The sequence below is a fragment of the Bombyx mori genome, chromosome 3 (assembly GCF_030269925.1).
Source record: "Bombyx mori chromosome 3, ASM3026992v2".
In the NCBI taxonomy this organism is placed as follows: Eukaryota; Metazoa; Arthropoda; class Insecta; order Lepidoptera; family Bombycidae; genus Bombyx; species Bombyx mori.
Window position 1 is genome coordinate 6,883,292 of NC_085109.1, and position 17,627 is coordinate 6,900,918.

Genomic DNA, 17,627 nt, shown 5'->3' on the forward strand with positions numbered 1-17,627 from the left:
CTATAATCCAAAACTGGTCATAAAGTGGTCACTGCCAACCATATAAGCTGGCAATGCTACGAGTCTCTCTGCCCACCAATTCTTTAAAAACAATGAACAATCACATATCCAATAACCCCAATCTAGCAATTTATCGTGTGTAGGTATTTTATAAAACATAGCGACCCCAGTTATTCGAAATAAACAGCTACACAAATTTTGGATCTACTTTTATCACGCAATTATTTATTTTAAAATTTCAGTCGTCCAATTTACGACTCTTCTCAGACTATTTTGTCTACTGAATTTATTGCTATAATAAAATTGATATAAATTTGTTTATGATATGAATTATTCAAATATTCCTCTGGAAATGTGGAAATACGATATTTTGGAAAGATTGGGGATGCTATGGAGGAAAATAAAGTGGACAAATTCTATTACTATTTCTACTACCACTATGGACTATGGGGAATAAGTCTAGCTACAGATTAACGATTTTGCAATCCTGTATCTTCTAAGTGTCTTCTGAGCTTTTATATATTTTTTAGTATTTGATATTAACCAATAGTTGTCCGAATGTTACTAGAAATATTTTATTAAGTTGAATTAGTAAATTTATGTGATAGTATGATACATCTTACGGACAGTATTGTATATCATGAGCATACTATACTAGAGAACTCGCCTTTTCACAGCACATACAAGTATAATATTGTTAAAACTTTGATGATATATTTTATTTATTTATTGCTTAGATGGGTGGACGAGCTCACGGCCCTGATATTACCTTATATACCTGATATTAAGTGATTACTGGAGCCCATAGAGAACTAAAGCGTATATGCCGCCACTGATCTTGAGATAAGAGTTCTAAGGTCTCAGTAGCAACAGTATAACGGCTGTCCCGCCCTTCAAACCGAAACGCATTACGGTTTCACGGCAGAAATAGACGGGGCGGTGGTACCTACCCGTGCGGGCTTACAAGACGTCCTACATCAGTAATTACGCAAATTATAATTTTGCTGGTTTCGTTTTTATTACAAGATGTTATTCCTTCGCCGTGGAAGTCAGTCGTGAACATTTGTTGAGTACGTATTTCATTGGAAAAATTGGTACCTGTCGGCGGGATATCGCTTGATACCAATGCACCGACCATCTTAACCTTTAGGCCACGTCGACTACAATCTAAAGATGGGAGGTGGCATTCACGTTGTGACTTCTATGGATTCGAGTTACCGCTTTACAGGCGGGCTGAAAGCTCGTTCACTAATCTACGCATTAATTAAATAGAAAAAAACATTTGAAGAACTTATATACCTACGCGTATTTAAGTAAGTCCGCTGTTAAGCACTTTTTTTAAAATACGTATCTATCATCTGTTCAGGAATGACTTCGACTGTGAAAGATAAATAATAAAATTAAACCCCTATAATTATGGGCTCTTAGTGCAGACTTGCGGAAGAGCTTACGGCCTATCTTATGTTAGATAGTTGCCGGCACCTAAAGACGTCATAACGGGAACAACTCAATCAGATGAACCGTTAGCTAGTTCACCCATTTAGTGTAATAAAAAGTTTGTTTAGTCCAAAATATGTTTTCATCGTCGTATACTTACGATTCTATACCTATTATTAAACAGCCCACGAAGCCTTACTCATAGAATATAAGCGGTATTTAATTTCTTTACGACCCGAATCATTCAAAAATTCAGCTATAAAAGACCAACGTAAATCTTTTATAAAGGGTGCTCAGTAGCCTCCGGGTAGGCAGTTTTCTTTTTAAAAAGGCATAATAAAAACCCTGAAATATGTCTTCAGTTAATCGTATTTACCGTTTCACTGAATCGCAGAACATTATAAGTCTTGTATTTACTCCATGATCTGTCAGTTGAAAGGGATGCAAAAAAATAGTTTTCATGTAGATTTTTGGAACGAAGTTCCTTATGGGACGTTGCGGAAGGGTACCCTTACCGGAAAAAAACGTCCGTAACGTAAGATTTTTATTAGTAATGCACACAGTGTACGATTTAACTTTGTAATGACGTACAAAAAATAACATATTTTATTATCATTCATTGACCACGATCTCAGAGCGTTCGTTTGCGCAATACACTAACTCTTATACAAACAACCGTGAATAAAGTGTACCACAATAAGTTCGCAAGTTACCGAATGACCGTGGGTTGTTACGAAACCTCCAGTTTTATTTTCTTTATACCTCGAATAGAACTTAAAATCAATATTTTTATGATAAGGAACTTCGTTCCTATCCGGTGTCATACGACACCACACATCTTTTTTGTTTTAGATAGTGATGTGATGGCTCACCTGGTATAAAACTACTATCGGAACTCGTCAACAAAACGAGAATGCTGTGAGTTTAAGACATGAAGTCGAAATTGGGTTGCAATCCTCGTACCGGATTACGTGACAGAAATAGGCAGTATTATGAGAATCACTCGTACGGGTTTACAACACGTTCTACTATCGACAAATGCTGAGCGGCTGTTTAATCGGAGAATATATCGGAGAACACTACTGTGCGATTTCCTTTAAATCTTTTAGTCTTTTTTTATTGCCCTTGTAGGCAGACGAGCATACTGCCCTCCTAATGCGGAGTGATTATCGTCGCCCATGGACATCAGCAATGCCAGGGGTAGAGCCAAGTCGCTGACGACGCTATCGTAGACGTCTTTGTGGAAAAATGGAGTGGCGCTATTCTATGTTGATACCAAAAAGTCAATTGCAATAATATTATGTTATTTACACTTCATTAGATTTTTTTATAGACGTGCCTAAGCGACAGCCGGCAATTATTAATTATTAACCATTATTAATTATTAAGGAAGACTATAATATTCGTCGTAGTGGCCTAAATGATAAGACGTCCGGTGCATTCGTATCAAGCGATGCACCGGTGTACGAATCCCGCTGGCAAGTACCAATTTTTCTAATGAAATACGTACTTAACAAAATAAATGTTCACGATTGACTTCCACGGTGAAGGAATAACATCGTGTAGAAAAAATCAAAACCCGCAAAATTATAATTTGCGTAAAATTACTGGTATTAGGACGTCATGTGAGTCCGCACGGGTAAGTACCACCACCCTGCTTATTTCTGCCGTGAAGCAGTAATGCGTTTCGGTTTGAATGGTGATGCAGCCGTTATAACTATACTGAGACCTTAGAATTCATATCTCAAGGTAGGTGGTGACATTTACGTCGTCTATGGACTCCAGTAGCCACTTAACACCAGGTAGGCTGTGCCAGTTCGTCCACCTACCAAAGCAATAAATAAAAAAACGCCAAGATCGCACGATAATAACACTGTTGCAACTACCTTTTTTTTTTTTTTTTGTGATTGGAAGATTACTAGTGGCCCGGAGGCCTTTCCAGCTTCACCAGGACAGGTGGGCGAGCAAAGGCTCAGCCAGGAGGGGTGGGATTTGCTAACAACTGCCCGAGCGCCTCCGAAGGAGACCTAACAACTCAAGAGCAATTGCTTCGCGAATGAATCTACTACCGGATCGGAATCGCGACCCACTGAGAAGATCCGGCGAGAAACTCAGCGGGCTGATGCATGGGTTAGGTTGCACGTCGACCTCTTTGTCGAGTTCGACGAGTACGGTTACCGGGGTTCCTTAGCCTGCTCCTAGTGTTAGAGCTGAAGGTATCTAATGCAAGAGTTATTGGATCTGATGGATCCGTAAGGACGTGTCTAGGGCGACGACGGTGACTTGCTCCTGCGTGATCAGGATTCGGGGAGTAATCAGCGGCGGCAACGATAAGGCGGTTATCATGACGCATAGCCTTATCGAAGTAACGTTCCGACACTGACTTCATATGTTTACGGATCGATTCGAGGCCCAGGTCGTCGTGTAGGTCGACGTTCCTCACGAACCACGGAGCCCCGACGGCTAACCTGCAAAAGCGGGATTGTAGGGATTGGAGGGTGTCTATGTGTGTGCGGGCCGCGTGAGCGAACACCACACTTGCGTAAGTCATGACGGGCCTTATGCAAGTTTTGTAAAGTGTCACCTTGTTCCGAAGGGACATTTTACTCCGCTTACAGATCATGGGATAGAGTCTACCGAGAATAAATGCGGCACGGTCACGGACTGTTTTTATATGCGGGCGGAATGTCATGGATGCATCCAGGATGACTCCCAGGTACTTGACCTTCCTGGTCCAGGGTATAGGTTGGCCAAAGAGGGTGATCGGGGGTGTGATATTTCTCCTCCTAATGCGGGAGGAAATAAGCGGAGAGTTTCCCCTTTGAAATAACACTGCTGTGCTTTTCGCTGGGTTGATGTCTATGCGCCATTTTCGGAACCACTGTCCGAGGGCTAACGCTGCACTCTGGAGCTTACTCGCGATTAGGGACTTGTTTCTACTTGAGTAGTAAACGGTTGTGTCGTCAGCGAATAAGGCTAGCTGGGTCGGCGGCGACCGGGGAATATCATTGACAAATAAACTAAATAGGAGCGGAGAAAGAACAGAGCCTTGCGGGACTCCAGCCGTGAGTGGTCGCGGGGAGGAGCGGGTTCCCTCTACTCGATATCGAAAAGAGCGGTTAGACAAGAAGTCCCGTATGATGAGCACGAGACTGTCCGGTACGCCCATGTTAAAAAGTTTGAAAATCAAACCATTGTGCCAGACTTTGTCGAACGCTTTTGCGACGTCGAAGAAGAGGGCTCCCGTGTAGATCGGTTTTGGTCGGTTAAGTCCCACGAGAATGTGTTCCGTGAGGCGGTGCACCTGTTGTACGCATGAGTGATTTGCACGGAATCCGAATTGTTCATCGATGAGAATGCCCTTTGATGAGACGAAGTCTCTGAGGCGTTTGTAGAGCAGACGCTCATACAGTTTGCCCAGAGACATGAGGAGGCTAATCGGGCGGTAACTCGTCGGATTATTTTTTGGTTTACCGGGTTTATGTATGCCGATAACGTCCGCTTCTTTCCACACCGCGGGAAAGATACAGTTCGCCATAGCGGCATTGAAAATAGATGCCAACATCACGATGAGTTGGACGGGTAGAAGTTTAATAACGCGGTTAGATATACCGTCGGAACCGGGAGCTTTGCGAGGACGTAGGTCTTTGATCAAATCTTTAACTTCCATCGGGGTGACGGGTGGTAACGCATCCAAGGGTGGCAAGGAGGCTCTGCGTTCTACCTCACTGTCTACTAATTCTACATGAACAGGGTCCACGGATTGAGTGCTGGGCGTGCACTGGGTTTGCAACGTATCGGCCAGCAGCTCTGCTTTTTCATCATCATCGAACGCCGCGAGTCGGCCTGAGGGGCCTACGAGGGGGGGCATAGCTACTACCGTATCCGATTTGAGAGTACGAGCTAAGCGGTAGTAAGATCTTTGAGAGAGCGCGAGTCCTTCTAAGAAATCAGACCATCTGGCATCTCGGACTTCGGTGATGCGAGACTTTACGTCGCGTTGTAGGGCACGCATTCGAGTACGATTTTCCACGGTAGGATACCTATCGTATGCGCGGATCGAGGCGTTCTTAGCTCTAAGGAGTTCCCTAATATCGTCGGGCAAATTGAAGCGGTGAAGGAAGTCCTCCGCCAGAACTTGCTTCGATGACCTATCTAATGTCGAGGTGATGTGTGACGTTAGGATGTCTATGGCTTCAGCGGTATCCTGAGGAGACGGGGTAGAGTCCGGGCTAAACGGGAGCGATGGTGGATCAGATTCAGCCAGGCTAACGCCCAGCGTGTGCCAATCCACCACAGTCCTCATGACGGGAACGGAATCGGGAGCGCGACCGAGCTTCATAACGACGGGACGGTGGTCTGAATCTAACTCTGAAACTACTTCGATCGAGTGTAAGCGCAGAGTTACGTTTTTTAATAACGCTATATCGAGTATATCCGGGCGATGCGCGATATTTAGCGGGTAGTGAGTCGGGGTTAGCGGAGCCACGATATCGAAGGCGAGATCATCGACTAACGCGTCGAGCCGCCTGCCATTCGGGGTTGTGGTATGAGAGTTCCACCTGATGTGTTTACAATTTAGGTCGCCCGCTAGGATGACAGAGCTGCCCATGCCGAGCAGCGCCTCGATATCACTGCTTAGAACGATCTTATCCGGTGGAAGATAAACGGACGCGATAACGATCGGCGCGTGTCCCGTCAGTGAGATTCGGCACACTGATGCTTCGATATTAGCGAGCGCGGGAGGATCGAGCGGGACGCAATGCAGGGCTCTTCTATAGTAAATGACGGTACCACCACCACGAGCAGAGAGCCTGTCGTTCCTGACCATATTATAGTTCGCGATTTTAGGGTCACGGCGCGCGGGCTTAAGTAGGGTCTCCTGCACTAAGAAAATGTCAATTTGATGGTCACGCAAAAAATCACAAACCTGATCACGTTGATTTGCGAGACCGTAAGCGTTAAAAAATCCTATCGTTACGGATAAGGGCTTTATTCTACTAATGTACGCCATTGATTACCGGCGGAGTGAGGGGAGGACGTACGTATTTAACGACGCGTATACGTCAGCGTATTCCTGCACAACGGCGATGAAGTGTTGTGCAGTGGAGGCGGCGCGAATGGCGTCACCCAAGGCGTTAACACGCTCAAAGTTGATCGACTGAAAAAAGTCGATCGCTAGAGCGAGATTATCGGACGCGGTCGGACTGTTGGTCGCGGGGGAGAAACGAATCACGGGGGAGTGACGTATCGCGGGGGCGGGACGAATCGCGGAGGGAGGAGCTGCAGCCGTGTTCGTGTACGGTAACGGTTTAGCCCAGGCCGAGCCGCTGGGCACCGGCGCCGGCACGAAGGCAGGCTTAGCCTTCGGCACAGAGGGTGCTGAGGCTTTGATGTCTGGGCGGGAAGCTCGGAGGCGGTTTTGGCGGGCGACGCGGCGATTTATTTTTGGAGCTCGGGGGCATCCACGGTAGTTCGCGGGGTGACCCTGTGTTCGGCACAGGACGCAGCTAGGTGGTTCGGTGGCGGTTTTCTGGTCGCGAGTACAAAGGGCCGTGGCGTGATCGCCCAAACACTTAACACATCGGGGGCGCGCGTGACAGTTACGGGAAGAGTGCCCGTACAGTTGGCAGTTATGGCACTGACTAGGAGTGCCTTTTTTATGGGGGACTTCGACGGCGATACCGGAGAGTTTACAGACGGTCCGTATGTTAAAAATATGCTTACCCTCGGGGGTAGGCTGGAGGGCGACTAGAACCATATTGTATGGCTCCCTACCGCGGCCGGTGTGCATGCGGTGCACGGAATTTACTGGTAGGCCTTGTTCTATCAGATCAGCCTTGACGAGATCGGCATCTAGCTCCTTCGGGATTCCACGTATGACAACGCGGAGTTCGCGCTCCTCCTGGAGCGTATAAGTGTGGAAGCTTATACGCTCCTTTCGGAGGTAACTTGAGAGAGCCCTATGTTCGTCGGGTGTCGTTACTTTTATTTGAATCCCGTTGGCGAGATTACGGGCGCTGACAAAATTAATATTTTTGGCCTTAAGGGCCAGGGAAACTCGGTCCCAAGCTGCCTTCTCTTGAAGGATTACCGGGGGAGGGGTCTGAGTTTTAGATTGTGCCACTGGATGCGGCGACGGTGTGGCACGGACAGCGGGAGCGACGGGGGTTGGAGGGCGGGGACGCGACGCGTTCGCGGCTTTGCTTACTTTAGCGGCCGCGGGAGCTCGGGCCTCCGCAGCGCGCTTTTTACCTTTTTGGACTACTGTGAATCCATCAGTCGCGGCGGCGGAGGAAGGGTCGACCTCCATGTCCGACTCTGAATCGGATGAGGAGGGCGCGGGCGACCTGCGGGTGGGTGTTTTAGCGGGAGCAGTGGACGACGCAGGCACAACGGAGGCTGTGGACGAACGCACGGATGCAACGTAGGTCGCCGACGAACGCACGGTTGGGGCGGAGGCTGCGACGGACGACGCAGGAGCGACGGGGGCGACGGAGACCGCCGGCGAGTTCGCTGCGTGATGGGCCTTGAATTCTAAAAATTCTGCCGATAGCGTTGGGTACCTAAGGCGAAGAAATTCCGCAAACAGGTCGACCGTGGACTCCATTATAATAGACGAGTGCCCAGGGGGGGCTGCCCCGGGACTTTAAAAACACACTCGCCTTACGGCGAGGCCCCAAAAATTGTAATAATCGCAATTAATTACGGCACACAGCCGTCCGCTTGCAAACGGGCCACTAAGTTACCGAACGAATTCCTGGAATTTAGAGGTCCGCCCGCTCACAGATGGCGATGCGACGCAATTAACACAGGTAGTCACTTCCGAGAAAAACACTTGGACGCCAGATGTGCCCCGAACCGAGGTCGGGCAATCGAACGGTCGATGAGCACGTCAGCACGCGACGGGTGCTTGAATCGGAATCTGCAACTACCTATTAGGCTGTCAACGCTTGAAATTTTTTAATACTACGTGCGTTAAGGACTTCGTTGTTGACATTTCAATTAAAAAGCTCTATATATTGTCGCGAGTAGACGACTGTACGTGAACAATAAAATAAAAGCGTCAGTAGTCAGTAGTCGAAAACTGTAAGTACTTCACTAATTGACATAGTCCCGGAAAGTGAAACTAAATTCAGCTTACTTTCTTTTTTCGTACAACTTAACTTCGACGATAGCTTAACAAATAGTTAGCAATTCGATGAAACAAATAAGTTAAATAACTGCTTTGCCATTGCTTTTTTTTTTTTTATTGCCAAGATGTGTGGTCGAGCTCACACGTAAATGCGCCACACACCTTGAGATATAAGTTCTAAGATCTCAGTATAGTTACAACGGCTGCCCCCCCCCCCCCCCTTCAAACCGAAACGCATTACTACTTCACGGCAGAAATAGACGGGGCGGTGGTACCTACCCGTGCGGACTCACAAGAGGTCCTACCACCAGTATGTTGATTTTGCGCGTTTGTGTTTGTTTATTTGAGAGAGAGAGAGAGAGAGAGTATTCTTTATTGTACACCAAAAAACAAATAAACAGTGCGATACATTAAACACAAAAAGTACAATTGGCGGTCTTATCGCTAAGAGCGATCTCTTCAGGTGACAACCATCAGGTGGACAATCATTTGGAAACGAACTACGCGCGGTGTACCAATCCAGTGAAATACATATGCATATATGTACATATACACATACATAAACTACATATACACATACATAACATACTCTGTTTATTTCAGAGCTTTCGACGGTTAAGTTTGTTGGTGTATTTGGTGCCTCCAATTGACTGCGTGAGTATCAAATATCACTCCTTTTTTTTATTCGGAAGCAAGGACTTCTGGTGCCCCGGATGCCTTTCCAGTTTCACCAGGACAGGTGGTGTTAATCCGCGCACTGACTGTTGCTGTTTTATTGTTTGTTACTTTCAGTTTGTGATGTTAATTTTCACAAAAAAATTACATATCCGACAATATACATAAATCGACCAATATCAAGTTCAAGTTCATTCACAAATAAAGAAATCAATTAATTTATTATTTTAAAAATTAATTTCAAGATGGACAGAAAGAACACAATATTGAAAAATGACTTTAATGTTTATAGCTGCCCTGCTTCATAGCTTAAAATGCTTCTACCATCGAGTCGGGATCGGCCCACTTAGAAGATTCGATATTATTACACGATGTTATTCCTTCATCGTGGAAGTCAATCGTGAACATTTGTTGAGTACGTATTTCATTTAAAAAAAATGGTACCCGCCTGGGATTCGAACACCGCTGCATCGCTCAACACGAATGAGTCTTTATCCTTTAAGCCACGACGTCTTCAAAGTGCTAAGTGTAACGTCTAACTAACTCTCCGACGAGTTCCACAAGTATATCATAACTTTGCGAGAACGAGAATAGGCACCACTTGCAGTCCCGGTGAAAAACTTAATCCTACTAACATTATAAATGCTAAAGTTTGTGAAGATTAAAGAATATTTGTTGTTGTTTATATTATATGTTTATATTGTTGAGTATAATGGCACCCTTTAAAGAGAGTAACTTACTTTCAGTAACAAAGAACATTAACAAACTTTAATTTACTAAGCAAATAATTTAGCATACATTTTTTCTTTGCTAAACGATTCGCACAGTGAAGCACTTAGGTTGATTAAAAATTTAAGACGGCCGTGGCCTGACCTGTGTTTTAACCTCCCGTTTTTATTTAGTCATGAAAACACTAATGGCGTAGCTTAGACTGTTTTCGAGTTAGGCATTGAATACTTAATTAGTTTAGAAGTATGAAAAAATATCCGTATCGAATACTGAATATGGACTTGGAATATTGAAAAAAAAAAATTGGTTGTCTGTAAAGTCGGTTTACTGACGATAGTTGAACGTGACAAGGTCATAAGAAAATACTGATGGAATGGTTTCATTTTTCATTTGTCGCAATTATCGTTGCTATAGACAATTGACACCACATTCACTTTTCACTGAACGAATAAAACTTTTCATACTTGACGAAAACATGTAAATTGTATAGCAGCTGTCCACGCGGATGCATCGCTCACTCAAGTAGGAGAGAGACAGATGTCGAACGCTGCCGAACGCGGAGGCCGATTGTGCCTCTTTGTCGCTCGTTGAGCGCTCTCGCTTGCACTTCAAGCCTTAAATGGAACGCCTCAGAGCGAGGTAACGCCGCATGAGTCATGTTTTTCGTGCGTGCAGTCTGCTCTATCTAATTATAAGACGTTGTCACGTCAAAAAAACGTATGTTTGATTTTAGGAATGAGCTGAATAAGTTAGATTACACTTACGTTGATAACGTGTTCGACTAAATCAAACAAATTAATAAAGTAAAACCAAAATAAATAAATCTTAATATTAGGAATTATTTTGCCATTAACAAATTGTCTTGTACGCTGAATCACGCACACAAATTCTAATTCATTCACAAATACGTTACACACACGCTATGTACGTAGACATTTTAACTCGCCCAGAAGGTTTAATTTAATTTTTATAAAACATATATATGTTTATAAATATGTAACAAACATGTACCGTCACTTTTTTACAATAAAATCCAAAAACACCCACCCACGCTTTTTTACAATAAAATCATTTTCTTACACCATTTTTAATTCAAATTTATTAACATTTATTTTCTATTTTTTAGTTGGATTTTCTATAAAAGCGTATTTTGTTAGTTTTTTTAAATTATTATTTATTTTTAATTTTTTAGTTGTATTTGTAAGCTTGAGGGTAGACATTATCTTGTTGAACACCAAGTAAAACGATGTCACTTTTTGGTTCCTGATTTAATCAACAATATGTTATCTTAACAATTCACTTTAACACTTGTCCAACTTTAACCAGTACGTACAACAGTCACTGAATCACACAACGTAACAAGGATATGGTAAGTGCACCAGGCAAGCGCAGTCCAACGAATGTTCATTTCAAGGCACGTTCCGCCTTTTTATACTAGCCGGCGCAGCTGGCTTATGAGTCACTTCTGTTGTTTACGAGTGGAACGACACGGCCGGCGCGCCTGGCTTGTGTGAGTCACTCCTATTGCACGTGCTATATAACATAAATATCGTTAACGCCGTCACGGCCATACTGACGTGCGCTCGTCCTCGTGCGCGCATTCTTATGGTATGTCTGTGAACAACAAACGTGTTCGTTCATCCTGACATTAACGGATGCAACTTAAAACGTGGTCTATGATATTAACAATCTAGTACGGTTCGGTTCGCATAATTCTTCAGAAAATCCTATACTGGCTATAAATAACCTTCAGACTGCTTACATACCTGGGCCAGTTCATTTAAAACTCTTCAGGTATGTAAGTATGTCCCTTTTAACTTAGACCGGAATTGTTATCCCTTCAGTTTTTCGAACTGGACCGGATAATGCTAGACCGAATCGCAATCCCTGTAGCTAATTGTTGTGGCTAATCTGGATGAAAATCCCTATAGCCAAGCCATTGGACCGGACAGACCCTTCAATGACTTCACACTTTCTTTTTTTTTTTTTTTCTCTTTTTTTTTTTTTTGCTAGTCCGGATTAACATCTCTCTAGCCACATACAATTCTATTTTTTTTTCTTTTTTTTTTTTTTTTTTAATCTGCGTGTACGGTAGCGTTTGTTAAAACATTTCTTAAACCAGAACATTTATACGGAATTTCTTCAGAAATAGTGCGAGACCGACCATCGTTTTCTACATTTCCAACACCTGCACCTGAGGTGCCTGAGCTTACAGACATTGTATCACTACCCACAGACTATGTTTGCTGTATCGCTATTTGCGGACAAAAATGTCGCTTCTATTGTCAGTGATAGAGTCGTCATCATTAAGATCAGTTTCATGAACAAGATTACTTAACCCATCTGTGTACGCCGTCACGTCATCGTCACTATAATTTTCAGAAATTTCTAGTAGGCCTGACGGGCCTCGAGGTACTTCGCGTAAGTTTTCATGGGGAACTTTGTACACTAGAACCATTTACATATCTCAACTTATACCTATCGTTTTCCAAAACTGCAGATGATTGAAAGATTACTGGTGGCCCGGAGGCCTTTCCCGCTTCACCAGGACGGGTGGGCGAGCAAAGGCTCAGCCAAGAGGGGTGGGATTTGCTAACAACTGCCCGAGCGCCTCCGCAGGAGACCTAACAACTCAAGAGCAATCGCTTCGCGAATGAATCTACTACCGGATCGGAATCGCGACCCACTGAGAAGATCCGGCGAGAAACTCAGTGGGCTGATGCATGGGTTAGGTTGCACGTCGACCTCTTTGTCGAGTTCGACGAGTACGATTACTGGGGTTCCTCAGCCTGCTCCTAGTGTTAGAGCTGAAGGTATCTAATGCAAGAGTTATTGGATCTGATGGATCCGTAAGGACGTGTCTAGGGTGACTACGGTGACTTGTTCATGAAACCGCTTACCATTGAATAAATTACTATGGCTTTGTTTTATAAGACTACAGTCTGACCCTGAATGGAACATAAAGGGGGAGCCAAAACCACTTATCTGTAACACACTGAAGCTCTGGAACACACGTTGACGTCTCTGGTTGGACCTGCCACAGCACCCGGAGCAGTGTCGTTTTTCTTGTAGCGCATGGAACACCCAGAAGCTACATGGCTCGCATCACCGCACACGTAACAGCCGACTTGCAGGCGAGAGCCGGGCGCCCACGGATGAGGAGGTTGTTCAGGTTTTGCAGGCTGTATTTTTGTGAGGCAAGTAGTAGCTCGAGCCTTAAGCGAATGTGTGAGAGTCAAAATTAAATCGACACCATCCAATTCTTCAACTACTTAAAACGGCCCTTTAAACTTCGTATCTAATTACGTTTGATTATGCTCTTCGTATTAATGTGTGGACAAGCTCACAGCCCACCTTGTGTTAAGTGGTTACTGGAACCCATAGACATCCACAGCGTAAACGCACCACACACCTTGAGATAGAAGTTCTAAGGTCTCAGTATAGTTACAACCGCTGCCCCACCCTTCAAACCGAAATACACCACTGCTTCACGGCAGAAATAGGCAGGGTGATGGTACCCGTGCGGTCGATGGCACTATACGGAGCACCCGTCTGGTGCCACGTCCTTACCCACGAGAACGTCGCCGCGCTGCGACGCCGGCAGCGCGCGATCGCAGTTATTCAATGATACCTCACAGTCTCCTACGAGGCGGCGCGCCCTAGCGCAAGTGCAGCCGGAGCGCGGGGGCTCCAATATCGGCAGTCCGTGCTGGAGGCGTGGTCTCGTCGTTTGGCGGACCCGTCAGCCGGCCTCCGTACCGTCGAGGCGATCTGCCCGGTTCTCGCGGACTGGGTGGGCCGCGACCGCGGAAGTCTCACCTCCGGCTACCTGTGCAGACTCACAAGACATTTTACCACCATGCAAACTTCTTACCGCAACAAATCTTACCAGCCACCACGCAAACTACAATTTTACGGGTTCCACCTCTCTTACACGATGTTACTCCCACACTGAGGAAGCCAACCGCGAACACTTGTCAAGCACGCACAAGCACGCACTTCACCGGAAAAACCTGCATCCGCCAGCGGAACCCGAACACCGCCGCATCGCCAGACACGAACGCACCGGACGTCTTATCTTACAGGTCACGACGACTTCAGATGTGTCAATTTTTCTTCCCCACGGAAACTTGCTTGCTTTCTTGTTTGCTTGCTTGCTGGAGCCCGAAGTCATCGAACGTGTAGTGTTATTGGTATTGAATCGAGTAGATTCTAAAATTTCAGCGACAATTCACAGTCTCATGTCCTGGTTTACTGTACTAGTGCCATGTAACTCTAGCAGTAGTCATTGGCTTAAAAACGATTCGTGTCGGAACTACCCACTCGTCATGACAGATCCATTATTGCGATCGAAGTTTCACTTGAGATTTGCACTTGCCTTAATTTCTTGCAATAGCTTGTTACGTGTTGTATTTCCGTTAGTAAACGCCATGTGATGACGTCGACAGTCAAACTGGGCAACATGAGCCAGAACGTAAGATGTGACGATTTCTTCGTGGCTCAGATCTTCCATCGAGGTAACAGAGACGTTATTACACGACTTACGTATGCTGCATTCACGCTCTTGTGGCGTACCACTACTAGTATTCTGATCTGCATCATGTTTTTTTTTGCTGTACTTCGAACATGTTCAAACACGTCACGCCAGTGAGAGTAGAGTCCCGATCCCACTTCTGATGTAAGCTTGAGGGTAGACATTATCTTGTTGAACACCAAGTAAAACGATGTCACTTTTTGGTTCCTGATTTAATCAACAATATGTTATCTTAACAATTCACTTTAACACTTGTCCAACTTTAACCAGTACGTACAACAGTCACTGAATCACACAACGTAACAAGGATATAGTAAGTGCACCAGGCAAGCGCAGTCCAACGAATGTTCATTTCAAGGCACGTTCCGCCTTTTTATACTAGCCGGCGCAGCTGGCTTATGAGTCACTTCTGTTGCAGCTGTTGTTTACGAGTGGAACGACACGGCCGGCGCGCCTGGCTTGTGTGAGTCACTCCTATTGCACGTGCTATATAACATAAATATCGTTAACGCCGTCATATTTAAATTTTTCCAATTATTTTTATTATTATTATTTTTTAAAATATTGAATTGTCATCAGTCCTTAATAAGTATATCAAACGACGTTTTGAAGGAGTCAAAATCATGTTCAGATTCTGTTACATACTAAGATACTAACATAATATACATGTCGGCGCGTGTTTTTATAAACCATTAGTTCATGACTAATAAAGATGGGACGACAAAGAACAGGTGCAAGCATTCATCGAAAACGCTACATACTTACGCTGACATAGCCCCTAGGGCTATAAGCTTAGGAAGGAAAAAAAAAAAAAAAAAAAAACTCTCGAGCTCAGAAGCGAGCGAGTCGCCGTGTCGGACGGAACGCTCCTGCGTGATATACGCTCTGAGTTCATTTCTGGTTTTATTGACTTACGAAGACCGCCCGCTTACCATGTCGCTACCCGAAAGTGGAAATACTCCAACATACATACGTCTGAAGCTAATAAAAGCGTATTAAAAAGTAAAGTAACTGCTATCACTTGGCGGTTTGAATTACATATAAAGCCTGTTGTCCTTAAATATAAACATCTCACACTCAAATTTGAAGCGTTTGATAATTTATACAATGCATAGAAACTCAGATAGATTTATTGACGTGTTAATACCAGTGAGAGTTCCATCAAGACCGTAACTGCAGTCTAACATGATTGAGATGAATTAAATCGAAAAATTTAAGCTACTCTAAAACTATGACTTAATTAACAAATCTACTTTCTTGTGTTTTTAACTATTACTAGAGTTCCCGCAGTAGTCGAAATTCGACTATAATTAATTGGAATTGTAAGTTTGTACACCATTATGATTGTATTTTATACTTCTATAATCACAAATTTCGCCAAGACTACACTATAAAAAATATTAACAAAGACAAACAATATTTAATCTATTCTCAATTTGACAACAGACGTCAAGAACAAAAGTTTGACAATCAATAGTATGCATGCGTGTGTGCGTCAAATACATGGTATGTGTGTGTAACTTCGATCAATAATAGTACTAGATTAAGGATCAGGAACAAAAATAAGACGCTCCAGTGGCCACGTTTGCAGCCACGAAAACATCTTCATTTCTTAGAAAAAAGTTTAATAATGTTAACGACTTCAGTTTATTATAAACCTTAATACTTAAACATAAAGTTGAATTACCATTGCAAAATATAAGTATTTAGGTCCTTCCGTCAGAAAAAGAATATTATGGAATAAATTTAAAATATCACTTGAACATAAAAAGTCATCAGTACAAAAATATTTATTCTAAAATGATACATAAAGCCTAATTTATAAGGTTAAAAATATTTGTTTCAAATTTCGTGCTTATTGTATTGTGGAACTAGATGTAGTTCTTGGTATTACATTTCAATGCTCAGAACACAGTAAGTATTGAAAGACATAGAGTTGCAGAATATACATATTTGTTTTAGGTTTGTTTTGTATGGTCGCAACTATTTTTGACCGATTCAAAAAAGTAGTAGATAATATTTTACATTGCCGCTATTACAACAAATAGGTGATAAAAAATAAAACTGAATAAAATAAAAAAATTTGAAAGGAAACACGAAACATGTTTTCCACGTATTCTTTATACAGAAGTAATTAAAACAATAATGTAGGTTTAATTACCTTTAAACAGATTCAGTTTCTTATAAAGCTGTCTTTTAGAAGTCATTTTTATATGAGCGGTTTCTTTTTTACAAATATAATGTAATCTTATATCAATGAATTTTTCTATAATCAGTTTAATTTAGGCTTATTTTATGGCTGTGTTCGTTTCCCCCAGAAAACAAATCCTTTTCAGCATATACGCTTAAAATATTTACACTTACATATAAAGTTTTTTTAATACTCTTTTGCATTGATTTGCCACCACCATTGAACAATTCTAGAATTTTTATAAGGGTTCTATATTTCTTCTCCTCTTTCTTTCGCGACAATATATATCCATGGTGCACAGCGACAAGGGGCTACTAGGAAATCTACAAACAAAAATAACATTATAAAATAACAAACTACTCTATGCATTCCCTGTTCAAGAATAGGTGATGTTTGTTACAATAGTTGGTGTCTTGTTGCAAACATTGGCCAAACAATTACAATATTCGTAAATTGTGTTTTATTTACAATATAATTGTTTATTATTTTATGAAAAACACTTAATAATATAAATTTACCAAAAAAAGATATTCCTTCCAAAACCTTGGTGTTACGGTGGTTTTTTACTCAGTTTTTGAACGCGCATTGCAGCGTTTTGACGTCTTAGTGTTGGCTATGATTGGACCATACTAATTTGAAATAAGACCACAAATTTATTTGTGGTCTTATTTTTCGGGCCGTTTTTGAAGCGCTAATCGCGAATCTAGTAGTATTATTGATCGAAGGTGTGTAATGATTTCTTTATTGATTTAATGTATATTTTATGCATTATTTAAAAAAAAAATTAGCATTGTGCACTTCTTCTCTATATTCTCTATAAGTGTGGAAAATTTCATATTCCTCCGTCCGAACAATTTTCGTAAAAAGGGATACAAAGTTTTTGCTTCACGTATTAATATTATATAGATTATATCGAGTTTTTTTTA

General features: G+C 42.9%; 1 protein-coding gene and 2 long non-coding RNA genes across 3 annotated transcripts in view; all 3 read right to left on the reverse strand.

The window, feature by feature from the left end:
- The window catches only part of LOC101738723 (synaptotagmin-12), a 68,829-nt gene extending 60,466 nt beyond the window's left edge, over window positions 1–8,363 (reverse strand). The window contains exon 1 of the mRNA XM_062675541.1: window positions 7,693–8,363. Within this exon, the coding sequence (XP_062531525.1) occupies window positions 7,693–8,047 (355 nt within the window). The 5' untranslated portion in view covers window positions 8,048–8,363. The remainder of the gene's footprint in view (window positions 1–7,692) is intronic.
- A 2,866-nt stretch (window positions 8,364–11,229) lies between these two features.
- Window positions 11,230–15,022, reverse strand: LOC134201188 (uncharacterized). Its single transcript, XR_009976397.1, has 2 exons — window positions 13,608–15,022; window positions 11,230–13,158 (listed from the first exon to the last, which is right to left on the reverse strand). It is a non-coding gene; the product is annotated as an uncharacterized LOC134201188 (long non-coding RNA).
- A 1,120-nt stretch (window positions 15,023–16,142) lies between these two features.
- LOC134200762 (uncharacterized) lies at window positions 16,143–17,423 on the reverse strand. The gene is made up of 2 exons (XR_009975812.1): window positions 17,220–17,423; window positions 16,143–17,024 (listed from the first exon to the last, which is right to left on the reverse strand). It is a non-coding gene; the product is annotated as an uncharacterized LOC134200762 (long non-coding RNA).
- Between the last annotated feature and the right edge of the window lie 204 nt (window positions 17,424–17,627).